At 48.0% G+C, this 27,541-nt stretch overlaps 1 protein-coding gene across 17 annotated transcripts in view; it reads left to right on the plus strand.

Moving 5' to 3' along the window:
- The window catches only part of ANKRD11 (ankyrin repeat domain 11), a 271,667-nt gene that overhangs the window by 232,893 nt on the left and 11,233 nt on the right, over nt 1–27,541 (plus strand). For 13 of the 17 annotated variants that reach the window (XM_036346978.1, XM_036346980.1, XM_036346977.1 and 10 more), the window contains 5 exons: nt 13,973–14,143; nt 14,353–14,556; nt 15,843–15,985; nt 20,242–20,389; nt 20,856–27,484. In XM_036346978.1, coding sequence (XP_036202871.1) covers nt 13,973–14,143; nt 14,353–14,556; nt 15,843–15,985; nt 20,242–20,389; nt 20,856–27,484 — 7,295 coding nt within the window. Of the gene's footprint in view, nt 1–13,418; nt 13,513–13,972; nt 14,144–14,352; nt 14,557–15,829; nt 15,986–20,241; nt 20,390–20,855; nt 27,485–27,541 lie in introns of those variants that run through there. The other 4 variants (XM_036346984.1, XM_036346985.1, XM_036346982.1 and 1 more) reach the window with 3 other exon arrangements.

Consider the following 27,541-nt stretch of genomic DNA (forward strand, 5'->3'; position numbering starts at 1 on the left):
TCATCTGGTCAAGCTGTTACCCAAACATATTTCCTCTCTAAACTTGAACAGCTTCATATACAAAGGGGGTTTGGAATAAAGGAAGATTCTTTGTATTTAAAATTCTCTATTTCCCGCAGTTGCAGAAAAGGTCTGATCCTACAGGGTATCACAGCCTCCCTTAGGACCCTTTACAGATGCACTCTAGGAGGTAGCCAGGCCCATTCTATAAACATAGCATAGGTGAGTCAGGGCCTTGCGACCACTCCAGCTTCCGTGATTTGCTGGGAAGATTCCCAGGACCCCTTATGTAGTCCTACTCATGACCATAACTGATGACAGTGACAGGCCACAAAGCAAAGTCAGCTTGTAGTCCTCCCTGCAGAGTCACAGGACTACTTCTGTGGATTTTGAGGACACTCTGGAATATAGTTGACCAGGGAAGGCCATAGAGGGGAGGGCACAGGAGCCTGTCTGGGATGTATCGTGGTGAGACACTGTGGGACTTTGAATGTATTTCTTAAATTCCCTGTGCTGCTTGGTGTTTTCATCTTTAAAGCTCTAAATTGTGAGGAGTTTGTGATTCTGATCTGTGAAGTTTTTTTGGGAGGCCGAGGGGGGGGGGGTGCGGTGTGGAACTTGCAGCAAGTGCTCCAGGCAGCTCTCAGGAGGAGTCTGGGTCAGGGCGTGGCCCCTTCACTAATGCTGCTTCCAGGGTTGCAGTTGAAGACCTGTGTAGGCAGGCCCAGGGACTAGCAAGGATTGATGACATGGTTCAGGTGTGGTTGCAGGTTTGAATTATGAATTTAAAAAAAAAAAAATTCCATATGCTTTGGTGTAGTGAAAGTGATAGGGAGGCTGTTGTCTGGGCCCTTTATGCTGATATCACTTTCTTATATTCTGGCTTCCTGGTTATAATAGCCTTCATTGAATTCCCACAAGCAGAGCTAGCTGCTCTCTTCTTGGAGAGAGGTGATTAAGACCAGAGAAGGGACCTGCTGAGTCACACAGAGCCCCTCTTTTTAAAATGATGAATGATAGTGATTTCTAAAAGAAAGAAAGAAGTTGATACGAATCAGGAAATTGGAAGGAGAAGCCAGTCACAACTGCAGCCTAAATTTTAGACGATACCCTACCCAACCCTGGGGCCTGGATGGTTGGATATAAGAAGTAAAACAGACTGGCTGTAGGAAATAACCATTGGCTTCTGGGGAGATCTGGTAGTCCACTCATTGAGACCAATGGCCGTTTGGTAGTTCTAGGTTAACTGTGGTGTTGCAAGCTGATGGTGGGAGATGGCCTATTATTATATTGCCCCGTGACCTTATAAAGCATAAAGGGGCTTGGACGATTAGTGGGGTGTGTGGAGTGATAGGGCTTGTGACTGAGAGGGAGGAAGGAGCTACCTTCCTCCCTATAAGAGATAGAATATAAAAACAGAAAAGAAGGGAGGGTTGATTTGCCTGGGCTGTGGGATAATTACCTAGAAGGGTGTTTGCCTTTTTAAGAACTATAGTTCCCTTTTCCTTTTTATAAGCTACAGCGATTTTTGTCTGATTCCATCTCTCGATTGGTATAGGGATGGTGGTATACACTGAAGAGGAGAGGGAAAGGCAGAGCCAGCAATTCCCGGCTAAGGAGGGAATGGGTAAGATTAAGTGTTCGTTTGAGATGAGTGGTGGTGAGAAAGTTTCTTATGGGTGTAGGAGAGGAGGGCTGGAATAGGATGAGAAGGAGAGTTAATTCACACTTCCAGGCTCGGGATTGTTCCAAGGGGGAAAAAGTATGTTTAGGATCTAGAAAGAAGGAAATCTTGTCCCATGGGTAATCGAAATCCCTTTGTAGAAGGCAGTCCCATGGAAAGGTGAGAATCCTGATGCAAAGGGAGAGGGAGCAGTAGCTAGGACCTGGAGGATTTGTATCGGGAGAGGAGGTGGGCTTTCAGGCAGGTCAGGGTTATTAGGGTACATAGGGAGCACCTGCAGGAGTGCTCACTCATTCGTCCTCTTCTTCTGGGATGTGGGTAAGGTGGAGTCTGGTGGGCCCAATCTGGTGGCTGTAATACTTAGGGGACTCCAGCGCATGTGATGGAGGTTTTTCTAGGGATGGGTTTATCATCTGGAAAGGTGGAACCATGGAGTATGCCCTGATAGTTTAGCTGCATTGGGGCAGTTGAGAGTACTTGATAAGGGCCTTGCCATTAGGGCTGTAAATTATTGATGGATTTCTTTTAGGAGGAGTAGGGGAATGTCTCCTGTAAAAGGTTGAGGGAAGATCTGATCAGCATGTTCTTCAGTAATTGTCAGATGCAATTTAAAATGGGGACATAGTCTCTGAGAGGGGTCTCTGTGCAAGGAAGTTTCCTAATAAGAAGAGTCTTCCATACATGCGCTCAAAAGGACTAAGAAATGAGGGTGTGTGGGGGGATTGCCCTGATATGCATAAAAGCTAGAGGCAGGAGAGAAGTTTAAGGTTCTTTAGTTTTGAGAGTTAATTTAATTAGGTGAGACTTAAGAATTTGCTTTTTCTATTTTGTCTGAAGATTGGGGCTGGTAGGGTGGTGTATGTTCCACTGGATGTTCTGAGTGGAGGGGACCTGGTAAGTTTTTTGAGATCTGAAAGCAGGTCCATTTACTGATTGTATAATGAGGTGGGTTAGACCTAGTGGGGAATGGCTTTTACCCACACTGAGACAGTATCTATGAGGGTTAAAAGATACTTTTTTGTTTGTTTGTTTGTTTTTTAATAGGGGGTATGTGAGTGAAGTCAATCTGCCAGTCTTGTCCAGGGATTTGGCCCCTTGACTGATGAGTGGGGGGGAAAGAGGTCTAATCTAACCTGTCCTTGTGGAGATACTGAGTAACAAGTAGAACAGGTTTGAAGGATATCTTGCAGTAGGGAGGCTAGGTTAGGACACGTGATGAGGGGTTTTAGGAGTTGTAAATATATCCTATATGTAGGGAATTGTGAATAGTCTGTAAGATATCAGGGGCCTGTCCCTGGGGAAGGATATGTTTTCCCTGAAATTTTAACCATGGATCTTCCTGAGTGGCCCCAAGAGCTAATAGGGACTGAAGTTCCTCTGGGGTGTATTAGGGTGTTATATGGGGTATAGCTAAGAGCTGGGGAAATAGAGGCTTCCTCTGAGCCGCTGCTTTGGCCTCCTGGTCTGCTTTGTTATTTCCCTGTATTACGGGATCATTCCCTACTTGGTGTCCTTTGTAGTGTATGACTTTTAAGAAGGCTAGAAAAGGGGAGAGGAGAGAGGTTCCTAAATACCAAGCAGGAAGGCCTGTGAGGCTTTTAGTGGTAGTGTCAAGGAGTGGGAATGAACCGTAGAAATAAAGAAAGTCTAGGTTTCAACTTAAGGACATAAGCAACAAGAGAGAGCCTGGGAGGGGTTGCTTTAGCTTACTAGGAGAGAAGGGGTCCCTTTGGACATTGGGGGGGGGATCAAGTCCTGACTCACTGGACAAACTTTTCTAGAATTTTCACAAGCATTTCTACCCATCTATATATATATAAAAGCCTAAGGGACCAAACGACCGAATGATGAGCACTGACCACCAGGGGGCAGATACTTAATGCAGGAGCTTCCCCCTGATGGTCAGTGCGTTCCCACAGCTGGAGTGCTGCTCAGTTGACCAACCTGTCCCCACGGCCCACAAGCCCAGCAGCAGCCACTCACTTCCTCAGTAGTCCTGCAGGTCCAATCTCCGGAGAACAGGCCAGGCACTGACAAACCAGCGCAGCCTGCACGATCCCAACAATGCCTCCTGGGAGTCGGCCTCGGGCACCGCAGCCACTTCCCTTCCCTAGATGCTCCACAAGGAAGAAACAACATAAAAGCAGCCTCCAGGTGGCTCCTGTCAACCAGCGGGAATGTCAGCTGGATGGATACAGATCCCAGGCCAGCAAGGGCATCCCACCGCCCTCCTGGAGGACTGATGGGGTCCCGGACCCCCCACCCCCACCCTCTAGGGCCGGCGCCAGACCTAGAGCTCATGGCAGGAGAGCACCGCTGTGGGCAGTGCAAGCCTTTCCTGATTAGGAATGACTGGGCGCGAGCTCACAGCAGGTGCAGTGGGGCTGGGATGAGCGGGAGTGGCAGCCAGGAGTGGCAGGTGGTGTTGGACTGCCAATTTAGGCCCAATCCCCACAGGCCACATCGAGGGACCCCACCTGTGCATGAATTCATGTACCAGGTCTCTAGTTCACAAATAACCAGCTTTAGCCAAAAAGTAAACAACCATCATTTCTTAGATTGACATTTATCCACACACTTTAAGCACACTCTTACTTTCAAGAAAATATACACTCAACAAAGTACAAGAGACCTTCTGTAATAAAAAGAGCAGGCGAATTAAAATATGTCTAGCAATCAATGTTTCAACATTTTATGCTATTTTAAAATATTTATATGTATATCATTTAACCCAGCAATGCTCCAAAGCCTTTGTTACCGAAGACTTTGGAAAATTATGTGTAGGCATATGAGGCTGGAGAAAAGGCAGGGAGGGGGAGGAGGAAGCAGGCCCAGCAGCCTATTCCCAGGCCTCTAGCCGCTTGGATTTAAAACTGCCATATTTTTCCTTAGAGATAACATGCTACGGTTTGGGTAATAATGAGTTCAGCTTCTGATAGTAGCCATACTATTAAGTAAGCATGTGCAGTAAAGAAAGTTATTCTTAGGGAAAGGTGGGGTGGGTGTGGATGAGAAGGCGCTGAGGTCAGAGCAGTTTTCAGAGCATTAAAAGGGGTGAGAATGCTGGCCTTGGGATTTAAAGGCTCAGTGAGTGGTCCCTTTGCTCAGTGGGAGAAGACTAAAGTTGGGAACCCAGAGGTGAAAGTATTCAGCGAGCCCAAGAAAGGAGGCCATTTCTAGTTCAGAGGAGGGGACAGTCATGGAGGAGATAAGGAGATAAGGCGTTTACAGTCCAAGGAATGGCTCGGCCTTGTGAGGTCAGAGTGAAACTGAGGTAGGTGACTGTGGTTTGGGACAACTGGGCTTTATGAGGGGATGCATGGTAGCACTGGCCAAGCACCGAGGTAGAATGAGAAGAGTGAATGAGGGTATTTAGTAAGATGCAGTGTAGAGGTGAGATGGCTAATGGCTATGAGATTAATCCGTCAACCCCATAATGGAGACTGAGGAGGGGACAAGGGTCCCAGTGAATTCAGAGAGGGCAGAATAACTGGCCCCAGTGTCAATTAAAAAGGAGATTGGCTTACCTGCCACCACAGTCATTACCCGAGTCTCTGCCCTGGTGATGTAAGTCTGTGGGGCCTTGTCAGGGCCTGGGCAGCTGCTTTGGTGGCCAGTCCCAGGAGGTCTGGGAGCTCCAAACCGGATCCAGAGGGTGGCCTTGCTGGACTGGCTGAGGTCCGACGTGGAGGGGCCAGACTACAATCTAATTTCCAGTGGCCTTCCCTTCTACACCTTGGGCAGGGCCCAGGCGGGGGTCTTGGGTTTCAGCAGGACTTGGTTGATTGTCTTTCCTTGTTGCATTTGAAGCATGGGCCTGGAGGAGGCTTAGCCCCTGACTTACCCTCCGTAGGGGTTCATGAGAGTAGTGGCTAGGAGCTGGAAGGCCTCCTTCTGGGCCGCAGCCTTGGCCTGATCTCGCCTTTGTTTTTGGATTTGGGTCTCCTCATCTCTATTATTAAAGGCCGGGTTAACGAGATCTTTTTGAGGGGTTTGTGGACCTCTGTCTATTTTTTGAAGTTTATGGTGTGTGTTAGGGGCTGATTGGGATATAAAATGGGTGTTCAGAAGAAGGGTTCCCACTGGGGAGGTGGGGTCTAAGGTGGTCAATTTCTGTAAGGCCTCCATGAGGTGGGAGAGGAGAGCTGGGTTTTCGTCAGGGCCTTGAGTGATTTCATTAAGTTTGTCACATTCCTTAGTAAAGGTGAGCAGGTTGGTGGAAAAAGATCTGAGATGCCTCTCCATCTGTGCAAGGTTGGACATAGAGAATGGGACATGGACTCAGACTATGCCCTCAGTTCCTGCTACCTCCCTCAAGGTTGGAATTGGCATGGGAATAGAAGAAGCTGTTAAGGAATATAGCCTTTGGTGGCCTGAGAACGAGTGTTAGATGGGAAAAGGCTGTTTCAGAACTCATGTTCTCAGGATTTGGCTCTCAGGGACTTGGGGGAGAAGGTAGTTGCTGATTAGAAAGGTCTGGGTTTTGGGAATCTACTGCAGGTGAGGGAGGCGATGTATAAGGGGGTGGAGGTCGGTGGTCTGCTGGGTCAAATGTAGATTCAGAATCAGAAGTGTTAGGGGTATGATGTTTTGTGTGAAGGAGAAGGATCTGATGGGTAGAGCCAGGACTGAGAGGGAGGATTGGGACTGAAGGATGAAAAAGGCCTGAACGTAGAGAATCTCTGACCATTTTCCATTGCAGTGACAGTAATTATCTAAATTGCTCAGTGTGTTAAAATTAAAAGTGCTGTTTTCAGGCCATTGAGACTTATTATCTAGTTTATGTTATGGCCAATGGCAGTGTTACAAAATAAACTGAGGTGATTGGGCATGATCCTCCCCACCGTGAGTGTGCAGCGGAGGGAGTGTGGCGTGGCCCACAAGAGAGGAAGGGTGATTGACAGACCACAAATCTAGGGTAGGCGTCCTTGCTGTTAAAGAAATCACCAGGAGAAATGAGAGGTGACCCTCTGGACTGGGCATCCCCAATCCAGAAGCTCCCAAAGCCAAATGGCTGAGGAGTCTTCTGGCCTAGTGCTAGGACTTTTGAGATGAGAGACTTTCAAGAAGTCAGTGAGAGAGAGTGGGCAGAAGACCCGGGGCAGGGGAATTGTGGAACATCATTCACCTAGAGAAGATTGGCCGGTGTGGGGATGGAGAGTCAGCAACGGAGAAGGAGAGATTCCTGGTCCGGCGTCCTCCTTGGCTGGTTCAGGAGAGTCCATATGAGAGGGAAGCCCAATCATGTCACCCGAGTAGGATTCGGAGGTAAGCCCAAGTTGAACTGCCTACTGCTCTCCGAGTAGCAAACTTGGGGTGACCAAAGCCAGGGCAATGGCTCCCCATCCCTGTGGAACCCTCCCAGGTTTTGGCACCAAATGTTAGGGTCGCCGAAGGAGGAGTGCACGAGGCCAGAATGGTGAGGGATTACGAATTTATTCGATCATCTGCACACCAGGTGGCTGAGCCTGGATGGCTCCAACACCCCAGTGATGGGAGTCAGCGGTTTTTAAAGGACTTTGGCGGGCTTTTTCTGGGTGGAGAATTCTCTGTACAGGTCCAGATTCTGGGAAGTCCGGAGGGGAGAGATAATGGTCTTAGCAAGTGGTATGTGGTCTAAGCAAGTGGAATGTCCATTGTGAAGAGGCCTAAAGGTCAGTTCCCAGGGGAAGGGGTATTGATTCAATTATTTGATCAGACCTAACAATGATGAAGAAATCCATCCTGATAGAGAGGTTCAGCCCCAGGGACTTAACACCTTTGGATGATTAGAGAATGTAATGAGAGAAAATTGAAAACATGATCAAGGAACAAGATACTGTCAAAAAAGATCATGTAGATAATATATATATATATATATATATATATATATATATATATATATATATACACATACATACACTGGAACATAAGGAAATTATCACTGAAATTAAAAATTCAATAGGCAGATTATATAGCTTATCAGGTATGACATAAATAATTATTATCAGAAGGACTCGTTTCCTTGGCCACTGTTGGTATTGCTCAGTCTTGATCTTCCCTCCCTGCCAATTCCAAACCTTACATTCAGGAAATTTCCTCTTGATTAGGCACTTCCCTTTAAACCAGCAGTTCTCAACCTGTGGGTCGTGACCATCGGAAAACGCATATAGCATATCAGATATTTACATTACGATTCATAACAGTAGCAAAATTACAGTTATGAAGTAGCAACGAAAATAATTTTATGGTTGGGGGTCACCACAACATGAGGAATTGTATTAAAGGGTTGCGGCATTAGGAAGGCTGAGAACCACTGCTTTAAACTCTTCTAATTGATGTCCTGTGGTCAAAAGAGTCTTTGCCAGTTACAAACACCAGAGAAATTGCTCTATATCAAGTGATGCACCTTCAGTCAAACTTATGTTAAAAAAGCCCAGAATTCCCAGAGGAATCCAGTTTTCCAATTGCTCTGCGATAATAACAGAACAACAAAAAGCAAATGTGAAATATCTCCAGTGGCCTGTGTTCTACAATCTACTGACATATGGAATTTTTTTTCTTGCTCTGAAACTACTTGGATATTTCCTACTTGAAATAAAATTGTGTTTTTTGTTTGAGGAAAAAAAAAGAATTAGTGAATTGGAAGTTTTAACTAAAGCAATTGCCTAGACCAGGGGTGGGCAAACTTTTTGACTCGAGGGCCACAATGGGTTCTTAAACTGGACCGGAGGGCTGGAACAAAAGCATGGATGGAGTGTTTGTGTGAACTAATATAAATTCAAAGTAAACATCATTACATAAAAGGGTACGGTCTTTTTTTTCAATAGTTTTATTCATTCCAAACGGGCCGGATCTGGCCCGCGGGCCGTAGTTTGCCCACGGCTGGCCTAGACTGAGGTATAGAAAGAAAAAGAGTTAGGAAACATGAAAGACATGAGATGTGTGTGTGGAAAGGGACTGAGGCATGACATTAGCATCTAACCAAGGAGAGAAGTGGGGGCACTGGTGCTCAGAGAAGACAGAGAACTTCTCATGTCTGTGAAAACAGGAGTCCTAGTTCAGGAAGGATAGTGCATTATGAGCAGGGGAAAGATTACACATGAATTTTATGATGAAGTTACAGAACAACAAGAAAAAAAGTGCTAAAAATGGCCAAGGAGAGGAAATGTTGCCTACAGAAAGCAAGCCAACCTCCCAGTAATTTTGTGGAAGCCAGAAACTGACACCACCCCACAGAACTGGACTGGCTCTAATGGGTGGGGAACGTCTGGCCCGTGAGCTATATAAGACCTGCAAAATCATTTGGTCTGGCCCTGCCAGGGTATTAGGGGTGAGTTAATTAAATATTTGACCAAATATATCAGGCTAGTTTTTTTAATATATTTTATTGATTTTTTACAGAGAGGAAGGGAGAGGGAGAGTTAGAAACATCAATGAGAGAAACATCGATCAGTTGCCTCCTGCACACTCCCTACTAGGGATGTGCCCGCAACCAAGGTACATGCCCTTGACAGGAATCGAACCTGGGACCCTTGAGTCCCCAGGCTGACGCTCTATCCACTGAGCCAAACTGGTTAGGGCAATCAGGCTAGTTTGTAAGTTGATAAGTTTTTGTATGGCCCACAAATCTACACTCATAAAAGACAAAAATGCTAATTGACCATACCTTTTCTATGCGCATCAGCCAACCAGAGGAGTATGCAAATTAACCCAACAAAGATGGCCGTTAAAGTTGCATACTGCAGGCAGATCCTGCTGCGCTGCCCTGCGCGGGTGGCAGCGAGATCCCCAGCCGCCTCCTGCCCCAGCGCGGGATCCAGGCCTGCCGTGTGTGGGGTGGGGCGGGTGGCAGCGAGATCCCCAGCCGCTGCCCGCCCCAGCGCGGATCGGGACCTGCTGTTTGCGGCCCAGGGCCGGCGGCAGCGCAATCCCCAGCCACCGCCCGCTCCAGCGCGGGATCGGGCGTGCTGTCTGCCACCAGGGGAGCGGGCCTAAGCAGGTAGTTATCTCCCGAGGGGTCCCAGACTGTGAGAGGGCACAAGTTGGGCTGAGAGACACGTCCGTGTGTCATCGTCCATCCGTCCCCCCCCCCCAGCCAGTGCACAAGTTTTTGTGCACCAGGCTTCTAATTATGTTATAAATATCCAAGTAGTCCTTGGCAGAAAAAAAGGTCCCCCACCCTTGTCCTAGATGCTCACTCTGTGTCCTTGCTGCCAGAATTCACTCTAACTCAGACAGATCTTTTCTCCTATAGATGCATCTGAGTTCTACTGGGGAGTGAGGCTCAGTTGCAGGAAGTGGACTCTGAATGCTGACTCCTTCACACAGAGGTCCCTCAGAAACATCTGCCCTTGGCAGTCCTACTCCCCTGGGAAAAGGCCCCATCCTAGTCAGACAGCTGCAGTAAAGAATGCAGCAAGAGTGTGTTCTAGAACAGATGAGTTGAGAAGGAGAAAGGGCTTTAGTAGGAAGCCCAGTGATGGCCTGGGGAGGGGAGGGATTCTTGCCAGCTGGGTGGCCATATACCAAGAAGGCCTGATAAAATGTGCACCGACTTCACAGAGACCAGAAGTGAATATGCACAAGAATATAGGCGTTGTAGAGATACAGGGTGCTGTCACATCACCATGTTTTCCTAAAGATGATGTAGGGGGATTGGCCAGGCTCATGTGAAACCATCTTTCATCCATCAGCTTAAGAGGAGTGCCACAGCTGACATTGGAATACCAGGAACAAAGTAGGAATGAGAAAGATAGCAGACAGACTTGCGGGAACAGGAAGTAAGAATCTCGTAGGAAGACAGCCCTGCTCCAGCTGTTGGGATCATAGGCCCAGCTGTTTCCCACCCATGCTTTTCATCACTCTGCCTTCCCTGGAATTCTGCCTCTGGATATCACCTGCAAAAGCCCTTGGAGCTCTTAAAGCATGTGATAGCTGCTCTGCAACCCTGCCCCCTCCCGCTCCCAATCTAAACATGGGGGATGTTTCATAGACTGGCTTGTTAGAGCCATACCTTCGACCTCCCCGTGCTGCTCAGCTGTCACATGGAACTACCAGTTTTCCACTCTGAAACGTGGCAGATGCCATTTGGAATTCATATACGTTCTACTTTGTTTCTGGTTGGATATTACAAATAAAAAATTAGCAGAATGCCAAAGGAGTTGCCATTTGTCCCAAGTGTTCCTCTTCTTGCCCTGAACCCAGCATTGCACTAGCCAGTGAGGGTGCTGATTGTCGAAGCACATTGCCCACCTGGAGTAGGAGGCAGATTTTATAGCCTCCCACCTCTGAGAGGTTGGCCTTTGCTAACAGGACATAGTGGGCCAAGGCTGGGCTGGGAGGTGTCTAGAAGGAGAGCAGCGGAACCACTTCTGTAGCATTCAACAACGCCCTGTGTGCATGGTGGGCCTGAGCTTCATGGCCTCATTGAGGCTGGGCCAGAATAGAGAGGCTCCTCTGTAGGCAGGGCTTCTGCAGGCTCTCCTTCCACCCCAAGACTCACAGCCTGGCCTGACTCAGACCCCTCAAGATACTGGTAGCTCTGAGTGCTTGTAGAAAATGATATTACACCCAAGGCTCTTGTGGGGCAGCCCAAGGCACTTATGACGGTGTGAATTCATCCCCAGGAGAGGGAAGACACAATCCTGCCTTTGCTGAAGCGGAGGCAGAGGGAGGGATGGTTGGTGGAGTGTGGAGAGGTGCCGGGCCACCAACCGCCCAACACAACAGGGCTTTCTCCAAACTCCATCTCTGACCTTTGTTCCTTCCTGAACAAAGGTGCCATTGGGTCCTGCTCTGCAACCAGGGGGACAAATTTACTGCAGAAAGCCCTCTGGGTAAAAGGTCACAGATTCTCAGCTGACACTCTCAGAAAGTGTGCCGTGAGCTCCTGGAGGTCCCTGTCCTGCTTCCTCCGACCTTCTTGACCCCTAAAGAGATTACTGCCTGCAATGGCACTTGAAGACAGTGGCTCTTTTGCCTTCTTTCTGCCTGGCTCCTCTGGCATTTTAAAGTTGCTGTTACATTTACCCTGAAGACTTACCACTCAGGCCCTGCCCTCCCCTGGGTCCACCTAGCACCCTCCACATCTGCACACAGCAGAGAAGCTATACCTCTGAAGTAATTAGCAGATGTCACCCACAACCAGGAATTCTCCACACTGCTTTTCTCAGGTTCTGCTTTCATCCTCTTCCCAGTGAGCTTCCTGTCTTCATGGCTCTAGGTGAGGCGGAGGCAGTGGCCTTGTGAACTGTCTATGTTTAGCAGGGGCACAGTGATCCAGAGACGCTGAGAGGCTAAGAGGCTGACTGTTTGAGACCAAGCAGTGCTTCCTGGGAGATTGGGCAGAAGTGGGGTCCAGCTCACAGAGTGTGGGGAGAGTGCATGTGTCTTCATCCTGTGTTCCTGTGAGGGAATTACAGTGGACATTCAGAACCCTGTGCTGGAAACACCTCCTCAGTGGTGGAGCATCACATCTCTGTCCATGGAAGGGTCCTGATTGGTTTGTGCTTGTGGAGAACTGCCGAGGAGGTGGGTCCGGCCTTCCTACTGGTCTTTACTTCTATCATTATTTGTACCTTGGCAATGGAAAATTCCGTCATCTTCATCATCGGAATGTGTCATGTAAGCAAGCAGCAATGAGCAACTGGGTAAATGTAGAGAAGGCAGGCAGAGCATGGAGCGGCTGCAGAGATTGGAGCACTCAACTGTGTAATAGCATTTAAACCAAATGATTTGGATACTATGACTTTCAGTCATTTCAGAAGTGGGGTGGAATTTATGAGAGTGGCTGTGCCAGAACTAGTTTGATATCCTGTGCAGAGACTTCCTTGAAGGCTCTTGCCTCTGGGATAATCGTGAGGCCCTGTTGCTTGGAAAGGAGGTTGTAGGTAGAATTGGGGATGCATAAGCCAGGGTCATCAACAAAGATTATTTCTGGAATTTACTTCCTTTCTCAGACTTGTGCTTGTGGCTTGGTTGAAAAGTAATTGTTGCTGGTGATGGTGACCTGCGGTGCCCGAGTTATCACCTCAACTCATAAATCAGCATTCTTACCAAGTCACAACTTTAGTTTTTAAAAAGGCCATTTAAAATACATTTTAAAGAAATAAGTTTATGAAAATCTTTCCTTAAGGAAATAAAAATGATGGACATGTTTGTGGAACCTAAGGTGGTGAATAGTAAAAGGGATATTATCATTTTGGGAAGGAATGGACAAGGTGGAAATGTGATCTGTTTAGTCCTTGATTCACATATGTCACCACCTCTCTAAGGTCAAGCCCCAGGCAGGGACCTGAAGATAGGGGCTCCTTGGATATGCCAAGTGGGAAGCAAGGGAAACATCCCTCAGAGGAGAGTTTCAGAGACCCACGTCTCCTTTCCTGCCTGCAGCTTGCACCCTATGACCTAGAACACCCTGCAATATCTTGGCCCTGAACAGGGTCTCCACCCCAAAAGCATGGGCTTTGGGGGAGGGTTCTGAGGCTCTTGATGGACCCCAAATTTCCCCTCAACAGGAGGGTGAGGTGAAGGAAGAAGGCAAGCTTTTACCTCCTGGAGTTGGGGGTATCTTTTCTCTCCCTCAACCCCTGCCTCTTTTAAAAGAAGCAGCACATGCATTTCTGTTGAATGTTGACAGGGTATTTTATAATGGGTGAGATAGGTGGAAGATTTGCTTGTTATGAGGAGGCTAAGACGGGATGGCCGCGCTGTTCCATCGTGTCTTGTTAGTGCTCTGTGTTGATGCCTTTAGATGCCTCCAGCTCAGTCCATGTCGTGGTTCAAGGCGGGTTCGCTCCTCGAAGCGCCATGGCATGAAATGGAGGTGCCTAGAAGCAAGAAGAAAGGTACAGTACTGCAAGTCGGCCTTGATCTGTTTATGTATTTCTAAACTATGTTTGCCATTTTATGTCTGTACTGTTTGGAGGCGGGACGGGAAGGAGGACTTGAATTACAGACACGTGTATTTAATAGATGGAGACCTGTCCTGTGTGAGCCAGGACATTGGTGATCAGCTGTCCCCACCGCCTTGCACATGGTGGGTGGTCTGGGGAGGCACCTGGAGCCGAATAAATGGTTGGTGGGGGCCTCATCTTAGCAGGCTTCATTGGTTAATAACAAGGTGTTGGAATTGTGTCTCACAGTTACACTGGAAGAGGTGATGATGGGCAGCAGGAGCGTTGCCAACTCTATTCTTTCCCTTTCCCTGTGAGGTGGGAGGCAGGGGCTCTGAAACTCCAGGTAAGGCTCTGGGTTCCAAGGACTCCATGGCATGAAATATCCCCCCTCTCCTCCACCACCTCACAGAGAAGCAGGGTCCTGAGCGGAAGAGGATTAAGAAGGAGCCTGTCACCCGGAAGGCCGGGCTGCTGTTTGGCATGGGGCTATCTGGGATCCGAGCTGGCTACCCCCTCTCTGAGCGCCAGCAGGTGGCTCTTCTCATGCAGATGACAGCTGAAGAGTCTGCAAACAGCCCAGGTGAGACACCAGGATGATGGATGGTGGGTGCTTTCTGGGACTGGAGAGGCTCTCTCCCTGGGGATGGGCACCCATGCAAAGCCATCCTCTTTCCCTCATGAAGACAGCCCAGGTTCTGGAAATTTCTACAAAGCAGAGAACACGCCCAGGCCCAGCCTCACTGGCTCTACCCCCAGTAATGCTCCACCTGTCCTTTCCTTGGCCTGCAGTAGATACAACACCAAAGCATCCCTCCCAGTCGACAGTGTGTCAGAAGGGGACGCCTAACTCTGCCTCAAAAACCAAAGATAAAGTGAACAAGAGAAACGAGCGTGGGGAGACCCGCCTGCATCGGGCTGCCATCCGGGGAGACGCCCGGCGCATTAAGGAGCTTATCAGTGAAGGGGCGGATGTCAACGTCAAGGACTTTGCAGGTGAGCACTCACAGCGCCCAGGAAACGGCAGGGCAGGGGAACCCTGCAGCAAGTTCACAGGCGGATGTAAGGCTGGCCTCTAGAGATACGGAGCTCTCTGGCCAAGTGTCATCATCCTGGCAGCATTAGCCTTGCACTGGGATCAGCCTGGCAGGAACAATAGTCAGACCCTGGGCCCCTGTGGTTCTTTGGGTGTGTTCTAGATGCATGAGGTAGATGTATAAGTTGTTATTTCTGAGATGGAGGAATTAGTGTTTCTTGGAAAGTATTTAAAAATCATTTTGTTTTTATTTGTAAGAGAATTGAGGAATTTTTAGCTATATTACTCTACTGTGTTATATAAACCCCAATTCTGTGCTGAGAATTCATTCTTCCTGGCTCCTCAAGGAGTGCCTCTGGCATATTTAGGAAGAAGTCATGTCGCCTAAGCAGAGGATGCCTTTGTGCCTGTCATCCCAGGGACACCTTTCCATCTTCCAGGGGAGAAATGTCACCCTGAGACTCTGCTTTTAATATGATAAATGGGTATGCTTCCCTGACCTGAGACAGGCTGAGGGAGGGCCCCATAATTGCATTTCAGTGTTGCCCTTTTTTGCATAAAATATTTCCATTATGCCACGATGCATAATCAACAGAATTGAGCTGTTAAAGGGGAATGAGAACATAAGATGAGCAAAGGAGTCTTCATGCAGAATACTTCTAGATTTTTCCCATTGCCCTAGATACTAGTTGATAGTATCTGACCAACATCTAATTTAGCACCTTTTTTAAAAGAAGCAATTTTCCTATATCAAGATTTTTCACAGCACTGGAATTTGTGTCCAAAGGAGTGGATCCTGTTTGCCCAATGATGTGTGTGGCCACTCTACCTGATGGCAGATTGAGGCTCTGGGCTACCGCCAGGGGAATTCTCCCAATGTGGCCTCATCTATGTGCTCCATAGAGGGTGTGTTTCCAAAATGGGAGATTTTTCTCCCCAAGTGTTGATAGATGAGCTAGACTGAGGCTCTCCTCAAGATGCTGTGTTCACCAGTCCTCTACCCTTATTGTTTAAGATTAACCCTGCAGGTGGTTAATCTGTAGGGTTAACAAGCCAAATATCCCTGAGCATATAAGAGGCACCACAGTAAAAAGCATTCAGGGTTTCCCTGGATCTCTAGCCTTTCAGTGCAGAGCAACGCCCTCCAGGGCTCTTTCTTGTCATCAGCTTCCTTGGAGTGCTGCTTTGAGACAGGAATGACATTCCTGAGGATTAAATAACATATGTCCTAAGTGTCTGTTTCCAGGCTGGACAGCACTGCATGAGGCATGTAACCGAGGCTACTACGATGTTGCCAAGCAGCTGCTGGCTGCGGGTGCAGAGGTGAATACCAAAGGTCTGGATGACGACACGCCCCTGCATGATGCTGCCAACAATGGGCACTACAAGGTAGGTCTCTTGTCTGACTCCCACATCGTTCTGTAGCTCCTGCCTCTCTGTCTTCGCTGTCCTTCATGTTTGCTGGGTAACTGAGAAGTTAGTCTTTATTCCCTAACCGGAGCTGTCCTCTCTGACCAGCCCACCTTTCTCATCCTGGATCAGCACTTGGATGGCCTCTCACAGTTCCAACAATCAGTACTGTCTGCACTGTGTGGGACAGGGCCCTGCTCTGACCACGCAAGTGTAGTTGGATTTTAGTAGGTGACCATCATACTGATAGGAAGGGGGGATCCTGGGGATTGCTGCTGGACCCTGTCCTTGTCCCTGTGGTCCTACTAAACGAAGGAAGGCCTTGACTGATGTGATGCTGAGGGGTGTAGCCTGTCCAACAACAGTGAGTACCCCAGTGCACAGTTTCCCCTGAGAGGACTAGGCTTCCTTGGGGAAATGACTGCCTCCAGGTCTGAAGCAAGAGATATACTGGTGCATCTTGTGCTACCAGAAAGCAGGGCAGTCACAAAGATGAAGTCTTGCTGCAGTCATTACCTGAGCCATCTTGACGAGGCCCCTGCATGGTGAGGATGATGACACCAGTAGATCAGAAATGCTCCTTATGACGGCTCTGCCTGGTCACTTTTGGCAGATGAACCAGTAGCATCAAGAGTGTGATGAACATAATTTGACAAGTCGTTGCAGTGGAGAGAAAGATTGGGAGGGCACTCTGAGTTAAAAGATTTCTGAGACAAATAGAGAAATCTGAACACTGATTATATATTTGATGTTAGGAATTATAGTTAACTTTTTAGTTAAGATAATGGCATTATAGTTTCTTGATTTTAAAGAAACCTTTTAGAGAAATATACTGAAGAAGTAAATGAAATGTGTGTGATTTGCTAAAAATACCTGGAGGAGTGGGCAGATGTGGGTGACATGAAGCTGGCTGTGAGCTGGTAGGTGAGGAAGTAGAGAGGAAGGGAGTCGTCATTTGAAATCTCTCTATTTTTTATTTTTTTTTATTTATTTATTTTTTAATTAAATCTTTATTGTTCAGATTATTACATTTGTTGCTCTTTTTTTCCCCCCATAACTCCCCTCCTCCCAGTTCCCGCCCCACCCTCCGCCCTCACTCCCCACCCACTGTCCTCATCCATAGGTGCACGATTTTTGTCCAGTCTCTTCCCGCATCTCCCACACCCCTTTCCCCCCCAGGAATAGTCAGTCCATTCCCTTTCTATGTCCCTGATTCTATTATAATCAACAGTTCATTCTGTTCATCAGATTATTTATTCACTTGATTCTTAGATTCACTTGTTGATAGATGCATATTTGTTGTTCATAATTTGTATCTTTACCTTTTTCTTCCTCTTCCTCTTCTTAAAGGATACCTTTCAGCATTTCATATAATCCTGGTTTGGTGGTGATGAACTCCTTTAGCTTTTCCTTATCTGTGAAGCTCTTTATCTGACCTTCAATTCTGAATGATAGCTTTGCTGGATAAAGTAATCTTGGTTGTAGGTTCTTGGTATTCATCACTTTGAATATTTCTTGCCACTCCCTTCTGGCCTGCAAAGTTTCTGTTGAGAAATCAGCTGACAGTCGTATGGGTATTCCCTTGTAGGTAACTGAGTTTCTTTCTCTTGCTGTTTTTAAGATTCTCTCTTTATCTTTTGCTCTTGGCATTTTAATGATGATGTGTCTTGGTGTGGTCCTCTTTGGATTCCTTTTGTTTGGGGTTCTCCGCACTTCTTGGACCTGTAAGTCCATTTCTTTCACCAGGTGGGGGAAGTTTTCTGTCATTATTTCTTCAAATAGGTTTTCAATATCTTGCTCTCTCTCATCTTCTGGCACCCCTATAATTCTGATGTTGGTACGCTTGAAGCTGTCCCAGAGGCTCCTTACACTATCCTCGCATTTTTGGATTCTTTTTTCATTTTGCTTTTCCGGTTGGGTGTTTTTTGCTTCCTCGCATTTCAAATCATTGACTTGATTCTTGCGCTCCTCTGGTCTGCTGTCGGGAGTCTGTATAATATTCGTTATTTCAGTCCGTGTATGCTTAATTTCTAGTTGGTTCCCCAATATAAGATCGAGGGTCTCATTAGATTTCTTGAGGATCTCACTACATTTATCGGCGGCTTCTAGACAGTTCTTAAGAGACCTTAAAAGTGTGGTTCTGAACTCTATATCTTCCATTGACAATTTTGTCCTGTTTCTTTGTCTCCGCATTTTGTTATGCTTCCTTGGTGCACCTCCTAGTGGTCTTTGTTTGCAGTCTTATAGTTAAATCTTGATTGTTGTAGCTAATTCCAGGGAGGGTTTGACCTCTAGGCCAAGTGGCTATGAGAATCAGCTGTGTCAGTAGTGAGAGAACTTCTGTCCTCTAGGGAGGTGCTAATCTAGCCTTTGCCTGAGGCTATCCGGCAAATGCCTGTGTGCAGGGCTTGGGCGGGGCGGGTAGAACAGGATCAACAGGGTGGGCCGGAGAGAGCAGTTATGGCGGCTCTCAGTCCTGTCCCCAGGGGCTCTGCCTCTCTGAGTCCCAGCACCCGCTGCAAAGCTCAGAGAGAAAGCTGCACTCGCTCTGACCGAAGCCAGACAGTCCCGCTTCTCCCGTTTGAGTCTGGGTCCCTAAAGACTCGCCCGGATCTGGAGCTCAGAGTCTGCGACTCCCTCCCGATTGAAAACGCCAACCGCGCCCTCCGCCGCCAGCCCGCTCTGCGCACTCCGCACCTCAGAATTTGACTTCAGCACTGCGCCTCCTCTGAGTGTCCGTATGCGTTTCTCTTTCCTCCTAGTTGTAGGACTTCCACTCAGCCAGCGTTCCTGTGGTTCTGGGTGATGTCCCTTCCGTTTTTTGGTTTCACTTTTGAAGTAGTTGTTCAAAGCAGCAAACTCCGGCGTTAACCTATGCCGCCATCTTGGTTCTCTCTGAAATCTCTCTATTTTTTAAATTGTCATTTTGAATCTTTCTATTGTGGAAAATGCCAAAGAGTGTGGGGTCATGGTGGGAGAGGCACAATAATGGCCCCCAAAGATATCCCCATCCTGATCCTGGAACCTGTGACATGTGACCTCACATGGTAAGGGGGCTGCAGATGGAAAAAAGTGAAAGACCATGAGATAGGAGATGATCGTGGATTATCTAGGCTGGCCCAGTGGCCTTCAAGGGTCCTGACAACAGAGATCCTTTCCTGGCTGTGTCAGAGTTGCAAGCAGAGGCAGGAGGGAGGAGGACTTGAGGGAGACCTGAACTGCACTGCTGGCCTTAGAGTCAGGGGCCATGGCAAAGGAATGCAATGGCCTCCAGCAGCTGGAATGGCCTTCAGCTGGTAGATAACATGGACATGGAACCAGAGTCCCCCTCACTGCCAGGAACCCTATATGCATGGAAAGGAAAGAGCCAATACCACACATCAGCTGGATCAGGGGGACTAATTTTGGACTTCTGACCTCCAAAATTGTAAGACGAAGGTGGTGGTGATTTGTTAGAGCAGCAGTAGGAGACTGCCCTGATGGAGCAGTAGAAATTGTAACTACTGAGTGAAAATAGAGTATGTGAGTAACAAGAGTTCTATCCTTTTTAAAGATTCTTCTCATGCTCTTATCTCAGACTGGACTAAAGTTGAGATTGAATTTAATATTTGTACTTCAGTTCAGTGAATCAGCTGTCATGGGCATATAATCAGCCCAGGTTGCTGACAATAAACAGTTGAACAGAGCTGTTAAAAGATCACCTTGAGTGTTTCTGACCATCCTTACCCATATAAAATAAAGCACTGAAGAGATTATCTTATTTTCTAAAATAAATGAAAACATAAAATAAACAAGCTTACAGAAGCTTGGTCTTTGTTTCCTCTCTCTGTAAACCCCCCTCCAATATGAAACTTCCCCCTAAACTACTAGAACCCTTTCATGATCACTGGACCCTGTTGGATGGTGAGCTCATCACATTGGCAGGAGGGGAAATCTTATGTGAGAAGATTCCAGTAAAGTGGTTGACTTGTCATGAGTGAAGAGGTCTTCTATGGGAGTTGGAACTGTTCTATGTGCAAGAGAGCCTGGGAGGGGTGCCAGGATTCTGTTAGGGTCCTTCCTGCGGGAGAGGCACAGGTCTAGAGACCCCACCAGAAAGGGTTGTGCACACCAACTTCTGGCCCTCTGCCTTGGGTTGTTCCCTGGTTAAGCTCAAGGTTCTCTGAACAAGTTACAGTTTTACACGGTCATTATTTCTCAGAACACATCCTCAAGCACCTGCTACTGTCTTGTAGGTGGTGAAACTGCTGCTGCGGTATGGAGGAAATCCTCAGCAGAGCAACCGAAAGGGCGAGACACCGCTGAAGGTGGCCAACTCCCCAACCATGGTGAACCTCCTGTTGGGCAAGGGCACCTACACATCCAGTGAGGAGAGCTCAACTGGTCAGTGGCTGGGCATCAGGTTATGTGCAGGGTGGGGGTCATGGGTGTGGGAGCAGGGTGTGTGACACTACGGGGTATAAACCTCTCAGTACTGCTGTGATAACAGAGGCAATGTTGGCTTTCATCTGCAGATCAGCACACCAGGTCCCAACCTCCTAGACACCTGGCACTTACAGAAATTCTGGACTGAGGACATGGGGTTTCAGTACTAAAAAGCCTGCAGGCTTATCCTAAGATACCAACCTGTCACAAACCTCTCTTTGGTTTCCTTCAGCCCATGGTTGGCCTCAGATTTCACTAACTCAAGTGAAGTGCTTTTCTGTGGGGTTTCCAGGACTCTCATCCTAGGGGTGACCAAGTTCTTGGGGAGGCCTTTCTCTAAGTCTCCTCTGAGACAGCTTTCCCCCATCCATGTCTGCAGGTGTTCTGAATCTGCCTCTGACATCTTTCTCCTTATTTCCAACAGAGAGCTCAGAGGAGGAAGACGCCCCATCATTTGCACCTTCTAGTTCAGTTGATGGAAATAACACAGACTCTGAGTTTGAAAAAGGACTAAAGCACAAGGCTAAGAATCCAGAGCCCCAGAAAATTGTGACCCCTGTCAAGGATGAGTATGAGTTTGATGAGGATGACGAGCAGGACAGAGTCCCTCCAGTGGATGACAAACATTTACTGAAAAAGGATTACAGAAAAGAGACTAAATCAAATAGTTTTATTTCTATACCCAAAATGGAAGTGAAAAGTTACACTAAAAATAACACGATTGCACCAAAGAAAGCGGCTCACCGCATCTTGTCAGACACATCAGATGAGGAGGACATCGGAGTCACTGTGGGGACAGGAGAGAAGCTGAGACTCTCTGCACACACAATTTTGCCCAGTAATAAAACACGGGAACCTTCTAATTCTAAGCAGCAGAAGGAAAAAAATAAAGTGAAAAAGAAGCGAAAGAAAGAAACAAAAGGCAAAGAAGTGCGGTTTGGGAAAAGGAGTGACAAATTCTGTTCCTCCGAGTCAGAGAGCGAGTCCTCAGAGAGTGGTGAGGACGATGGGGACTCGGTGGGGAGCTCTGGCTGCCTTAAGGAGTCCCCGCTGGTGCTGAAGGACCCCTCCCTGTTCAGCTCCCTGTCTGCTTCCTCCACTTCATCTCATGGGAGCTCTGCCACCCAGAAGCATAACCCCAGTCACACAGACCAGCATACCAAGCACTGGCGGACAGACAATTGGAAAACCATTTCTTCTCCTGCCTGGTCAGAGGTCAGTTCCTTATCAGACTCCACGAGAACAAGACTGACCAGTGAGTCTGACTGCTCCTCTGAGGGCTCCAGTGTGGAGTCACTGAAGCCGCTGAGGAAGAGGCAGGAGCATAGGAAACGTGGCAGCCTACAGAGCACTCTGTCAGAGAAGAAGAGCTCCTTCCACCCCAGTGTGGACGGTGCCATTCCCAAACTAGACAAGGAGGGAAAAGTGGTCAAGAAACATAAAACAAAACACAAACACAAAAACAAGGAGAAAGGGCTGTGTTCAGTTAGTCAGGAACTCAAATTGAAAAGTTTCACTTATGAATATGAGGACTCCAAGCAAAGGTCGGACAAAGCTATACTTTTAGACAATGACATTTCCACCGAAAACAAGTTAAAAGTATTAAAGCATGATAGAGATCACTTTAAGAAAGAAGAGAAGCTTAGCAAAATGAAGTCAGAAGAAAAAGAATGGCTCTTTAAAGATGACATAATAAAGATCTCCAAAGATGAAAAGTCACTCAAGAGAATCAAAGACACAAACAAAGACGTCAGCAGGTCTTTCCGAGAAGAGAAAGACCGTTCAAATAAAGCAGAAAAGGAGAAAGTAGTGAAGGAAAAGTCTCCAAAAGAGGAAAAACTGAGACTGTACAAAGAGGAAAGAAAGAAAAAGTCCAAGGACAGGCCCTCAAAATTAGAGAAAAAGAATGATTTTAAAGAGGACAAAATTTCAAAAGAGAAGGAAAAGACTTTCAAAGAAGATAAAGAAAAGCCCAAAAAAGAAAAAATTTACAGGGAAGATTCTGCTTTTGATGAATATTGTAACAAAAGTCAGTTTCTGGAGAATGAAGACACCAAATTTAGCCTTTCTGATGATCAGCAAGATAGGTGGTTTTCTGACTTGTCTGATTCGTCCTTTGATTTCAAAGGAGAAGATAGTTGGGATTCTCCAGTGACAGACTATAGGGACATTAAAAATGACTCTGTGGCCAGGTTGATCTTGGAAACAGTGAAAGAGGACAGTAAGGAGAAGAAGCGGGAAAACAAAAGCCGGGAGAAACGAGACTACAGTGAAAAACGGAGCGACAAAGATGCTTTCTTTAGAAAGAAAGACAGGGACTACCTGGATAAAAACTCTGAGAAGAGAAAAGACCCAATTGAAAAGCATAAAAATATCCCCAGCTATCTTTCAGAAAAGGACAAAAAAAGGAGAGAGTCTGCTGAATGCGGGCGAGACAGAAAGGACAGGGATTTGAGCGACATCTGCAGGGACAGGAAGGACCCTCTTGAGGTCACCAAAGAGCGGAAAGATGGCAGAGTGAAGGCCGAGGAGGCGTACAGGGAGGACCTGAAGGAGTATAGTTGTGAAAGTGTATTCAAGGACAGGTCTGACTGTGACTTTGGGAAGAGTCTGGAGCCTTGGGAAAGGCATCATTCAGTGAGAGAGAAGGAGAAGAAAGATGGCCTTGAGAAGGAGAAGAAGGAAAAAATAAAATTAGAAAAATATAAAGATAAGTCCAGTGACAAAGATAAAAGTGAAAAGTCTATCCTTGAAAAATGTCAGAAGGACAAAGAATTTGATAAATGTTTTAAAGAGAAAAAAGATGCTAAAGAAAAACATAAAGATATACATAGCAAAGACAAGGAAAGAAAAACATCTCTTGACCAAATTAAAGAAAAAAAGGAGAAGAGTTTCCCTGGAATCATCTCAGACGACTTCTCTGAAAAAAAAGATGAGAAAAAGGGCAAAGAGAAAAGCTGGTATATTGCTGATATATTCACAGATGAAAGTGAAGATGAAAAAGATGATTATACAGCAAGTGGATTCAAAATTGGAGAGGCCAGTGAAATGCAGAGGGCAGACAGCCTCCAGGAAAAAGATGATGGGAGGGAACCATACCCCTCAGACAGACACCGGAAGCACTCTGTTGACAGGCAGCACTTAGAGAAGCAGAAAGAGAAAGAAGTTAAAGAAAAGAAAAAGGAAAAAGGAACCACAGAAGGGGCGAAAGACAAGAAAGAAAAAGTCTTTGAAAAGCACAAAGAGAAAAAGGATAAAGAGTCGACAGAAAAATATAAGGACAGGAAAGACCGAACTTCAGTTGATTCTATTCAGGAAAAGAAAAACAAACAGAAGCCCTCCGAGAAGGTAGAGAAGAAGCCCTCTGCAGAAGACAAGGCCAAGAGCAGGCACAGGGAGAGGCCAGACAAGGAGCACTGCAGAGAGAGGAAGGTGTCGAAAAGTGCTGAGGTGGAGAAGAGCCTGCTGGAAAAGTTGGAGGAAGAAGCTCTGCATGAATACAGAGAAGATTCTAATGACAAGATTAGTGAGGTGTCCTCTGACAGCTTCACGGACCGAGGGCAGGACCCAGGCCTGAGTGCCCTCCTGGAGGTGTCTTTCACAGAGCCTCTGGAGGAGAGGGTCAAGGAGAATTGCCCACAGGAGAAGCTGAAGGAGAAAGAAAGGCATAGGCACTCTTCATCCTCATCCAAGAAAAGCCATGATCGAGAGAGGGGCAAAAAAGAAAAGTCTGAAAAAAAAGAAAAGAATGATGATTACAAGGACATTGGCAGCAGAAAGGACTCCAGCCAGTATGAAAAGGATTTCTTGGATGCTGATGCTTATGGTATTTCTTACAGTACAAAAACTGACATAGAAGATGAATTAGATAAAACCATTGAATTGTTTTCTACAGAAAAGAAAGATAAAAATGATTCTGAAAGAGAACCTTCCAAGAAAATAGAAAAGGAACTAAAGCCTTATGGATCTAGTGCAATCAGTATCCTAAAAGAGAGGAAGAGACGAGAGAAGCACCGAGAGAAGTGGAGAGATGAGAAGGAGAGACACAGGGACAAGCACGGTGAAGGGCTCCTGAGACATCACAAGGATGAGCACAAACCTGCAGTCAAAGACAAGGACAGTCCTCTAAGTTCCTTTAAAGATAAATCCAAGGATGAAAGCCTGAAACTCAGTGAGACCAAACTAAAGGATAAATTCAAGGAAACTTTAGATAAAGAAAAAGGTGACTCTGTAAAGATCAGCAACGGAAATGATAAGTTACCACAGTCTAAAGACTCAGGCAAGAAAGATGTCAGGCCCAGAGAGAAGCTTTTGGGAGATGGCGATCTAATGATGACCAGCTTTGAGAGAATGCTTTCCCAGAAAGATCTGGAGATTGAAGAACGCCACAAACGGCACAAAGAAAGAATGAAACAGATGGAGAAGATGAGGCACAGGTCTGGAGACCCTAAGCTCAAGGAGAGGATGAAGCCAGGTGAGGACATGCGCAAGAAGAGTCTGGATATCCCTCCAAAGAAGCCACTGGGACTGGACCCTGCCCTTAAAGACAAAAAGCTCAAGGAGTTGGCTCCTGTTCCACCAGTCCCTGAGAATAAGCCCCACCCAGGACCAGCTGTGGACTCCAGAGACTGGTTGGCAGGACCTCATATGAAAGAGGTCTTGCCTGCTTCTCCCAGGCCTGACCAGAACCGGCCCACTGGGGTGCCCACCCCCGCATCTGTGGTGTCTGGCCCCAGCTATGAGGAGGCAATGCACACGCCCAGGACCCCATCCTGCAGTGCTGACGACTATCCTGACCTCATATTTGACTGCACAGATCCCCCGCCGGTCTCCAGCACAGCTGCCAGCGCTTGCTCCCCCTCCTTCTTTGATAGATTCTCTGTTGCAGGGAGCGGGATTTCGGAAACCCCAAGCCAGACGCCTACAAGGCCTCTGTGCACAAACCTTTATCGCTCAGTCTCTGTTGATATCAGGAGGACTCCTGAAGAAGAATTCAGCATTGGAGACAAGCTGTTCAGACAGCAGAGTGTCCCTACCACATCCAGTTACGACTCACCAGGGCAACACTTGGAGGATAAGGCCCTTGTGCCCCCAGGTCCTTCGGAGAAGTTTACCTGCTTGTCTCCGGCATACTACTCCCCAGACTATGGCATCCCCTCCCCCAAGGTGGACACTCTGCACTGCCCACCCACAGCTGTGGTCACCACCACCCCCTCTCCAGAGGGTGCCTTCTCTGGTTTACAAGCAAAGTCCCCAACTTCACACAGAGATGAGCTGTTGGCCCCATCCATGGAGGGGACCCTTCCCCCTGACTTGGGCATTCCCTTGGATGCCACAGAGGACCAGCAGGCCACCGCTGCCATCATCCCCCCAGAGCCCAGCTACCTGGAGCCCCTGGATGAGGGCCCCTTCAGCACGGTAATCACAGAGGAGCCGGTTGAGTGGGCTCATCCTGCTACCTCGGAGCAGGGCCTCTCTTCTAGCCTAATTGGGAGTGCCCCTGAAAACCCTGTCAGCTGGCCCATGGGATCGGACCTTATGCTTAAGTCTCCACAGAGATTCTCAGAGTCCCCAAAACATTTCTGTCCTGCCGAGTCCCTCCACGCTGCTGCACCTGGGCCCTTCGGCACCACAGAGCCCCCTTACCCGGTCTCCCCTGTCCCATATCCTCTGCCGGTCCCTGAGCCAGGACTTGAGGAAGTTAAAGATGCCTCTGCAGAAGCAATCCCAGCCGCCATTTCCACTGCAGAAGAATCAGCCCCTTTCGCCTCCTCCTCCAGGCTGGAGTCCTTCTTTAGTAACTGCAAGTCGCTTCCTGAAGCGGCCCCTGATGTGCCCCCGGAGCCTGCGTGTGTGACCACCGTAACTCAGGTGGAGGCTCTGGGTTCTCTGGAAAATACCTTCCTGGAAAATGGCCACAGTCTCTCTGCCCTGGGACAGGTTGATCCAGTGCCCTGGCCCGATGCCTTCCCCAACTCTGAGGACGACCTGGACCTGGGGCCCTTCTCACTGCCAGAGCTTCCTCTGCAAACTAAAGATGCTTCTGATGTCGAAACAGAACCTGTAGAAGAGAGTCCTCTTGTTCCTCCAGAAAGTACCCCTGCAGGGGCCCCTGTGGTCCTGAATGGTGGGGATGTGGCTGCATCAGCTGCTGAGGAACAGCTTGTGCTGTCTCCTGATCAGGCAACTACCCGGCTCCCTGTTGAGCCTGAGCCTGAGCCCTTGCCCTCAGAGGGGCCAAAGCCAGACATTGTTCTGGAAACCACGGTGGAAGCCGAGGCTGTGTCAGAGGGGAGGGCCCCTGAGGCCTCCGACTCCAGCCTGGGGCTCACACCAGCACCCCCAGAGCAGCATCCACTAGGTAGTGGAGACGAGGAGGTAGAGGGCCCAGACCCCTTGGCAGCATCCCACAGCACACCCGAGCCCTCTGGGGACAGCCCTGCACAGGCACAGGTGGTGAACGGGGCTGGCCCCCATGACAGTGCTGGGCTTGAGGGGCCTTCAGGAAGCATCCAGACTGAAACTACAGAACCAGAACCCAGACCCACAGCCGAAGCCCCAAAAGCCCCCAAAGTGGAGGAGATCCCCCAGCGCATGACCAGGAACCGGGCTCAGATGTTGGCCAACCAGAACAAGCAGAGCTCGCCTCCTTCCGAGAAGGAACCTGCCCCTGCCCCTACCCCCAGAGCAAAGGGTCGATGCTCTGAGGAGGAGGACCCCCAGGCCCAGCACCCACGCAAACGCCGCTTTCAGCGTTCCAGCCAGCAGCTGCAGCAGCAAATGAACACGTCCACACAGCAGACACGGGAGGTGATCCAGCAGACACTGGCTGCCATCGTTGATGCCATAAAGCTGGATGATATAGAGCCCTACCACAGTGACAGATCCAACCCGTACTTTGAATACTTACAGATCAGGAAGAAGATCGAGGAAAAGCGAAAGATCCTCTGCTACATCACCCCACAGGCACCCCAGTGCTATGCTGAGTACGTCACCTATACAGGCTCCTACCTCCTAGATGGCAAACCGCTCAGCAAGCTGCACATCCCAGTGGTGAGTGCCAAGGTGGAGCCCCAGACCCCAAGGGTGCCAGTCGATGGGTCAGGACCC

Source organism: Myotis myotis, unplaced genomic scaffold (genome assembly GCF_014108235.1).
Source record: "Myotis myotis isolate mMyoMyo1 unplaced genomic scaffold, mMyoMyo1.p scaffold_m19_p_19, whole genome shotgun sequence".
Lineage (NCBI taxonomy): Eukaryota > Metazoa > Chordata > Mammalia > Chiroptera > Vespertilionidae > Myotis > Myotis myotis.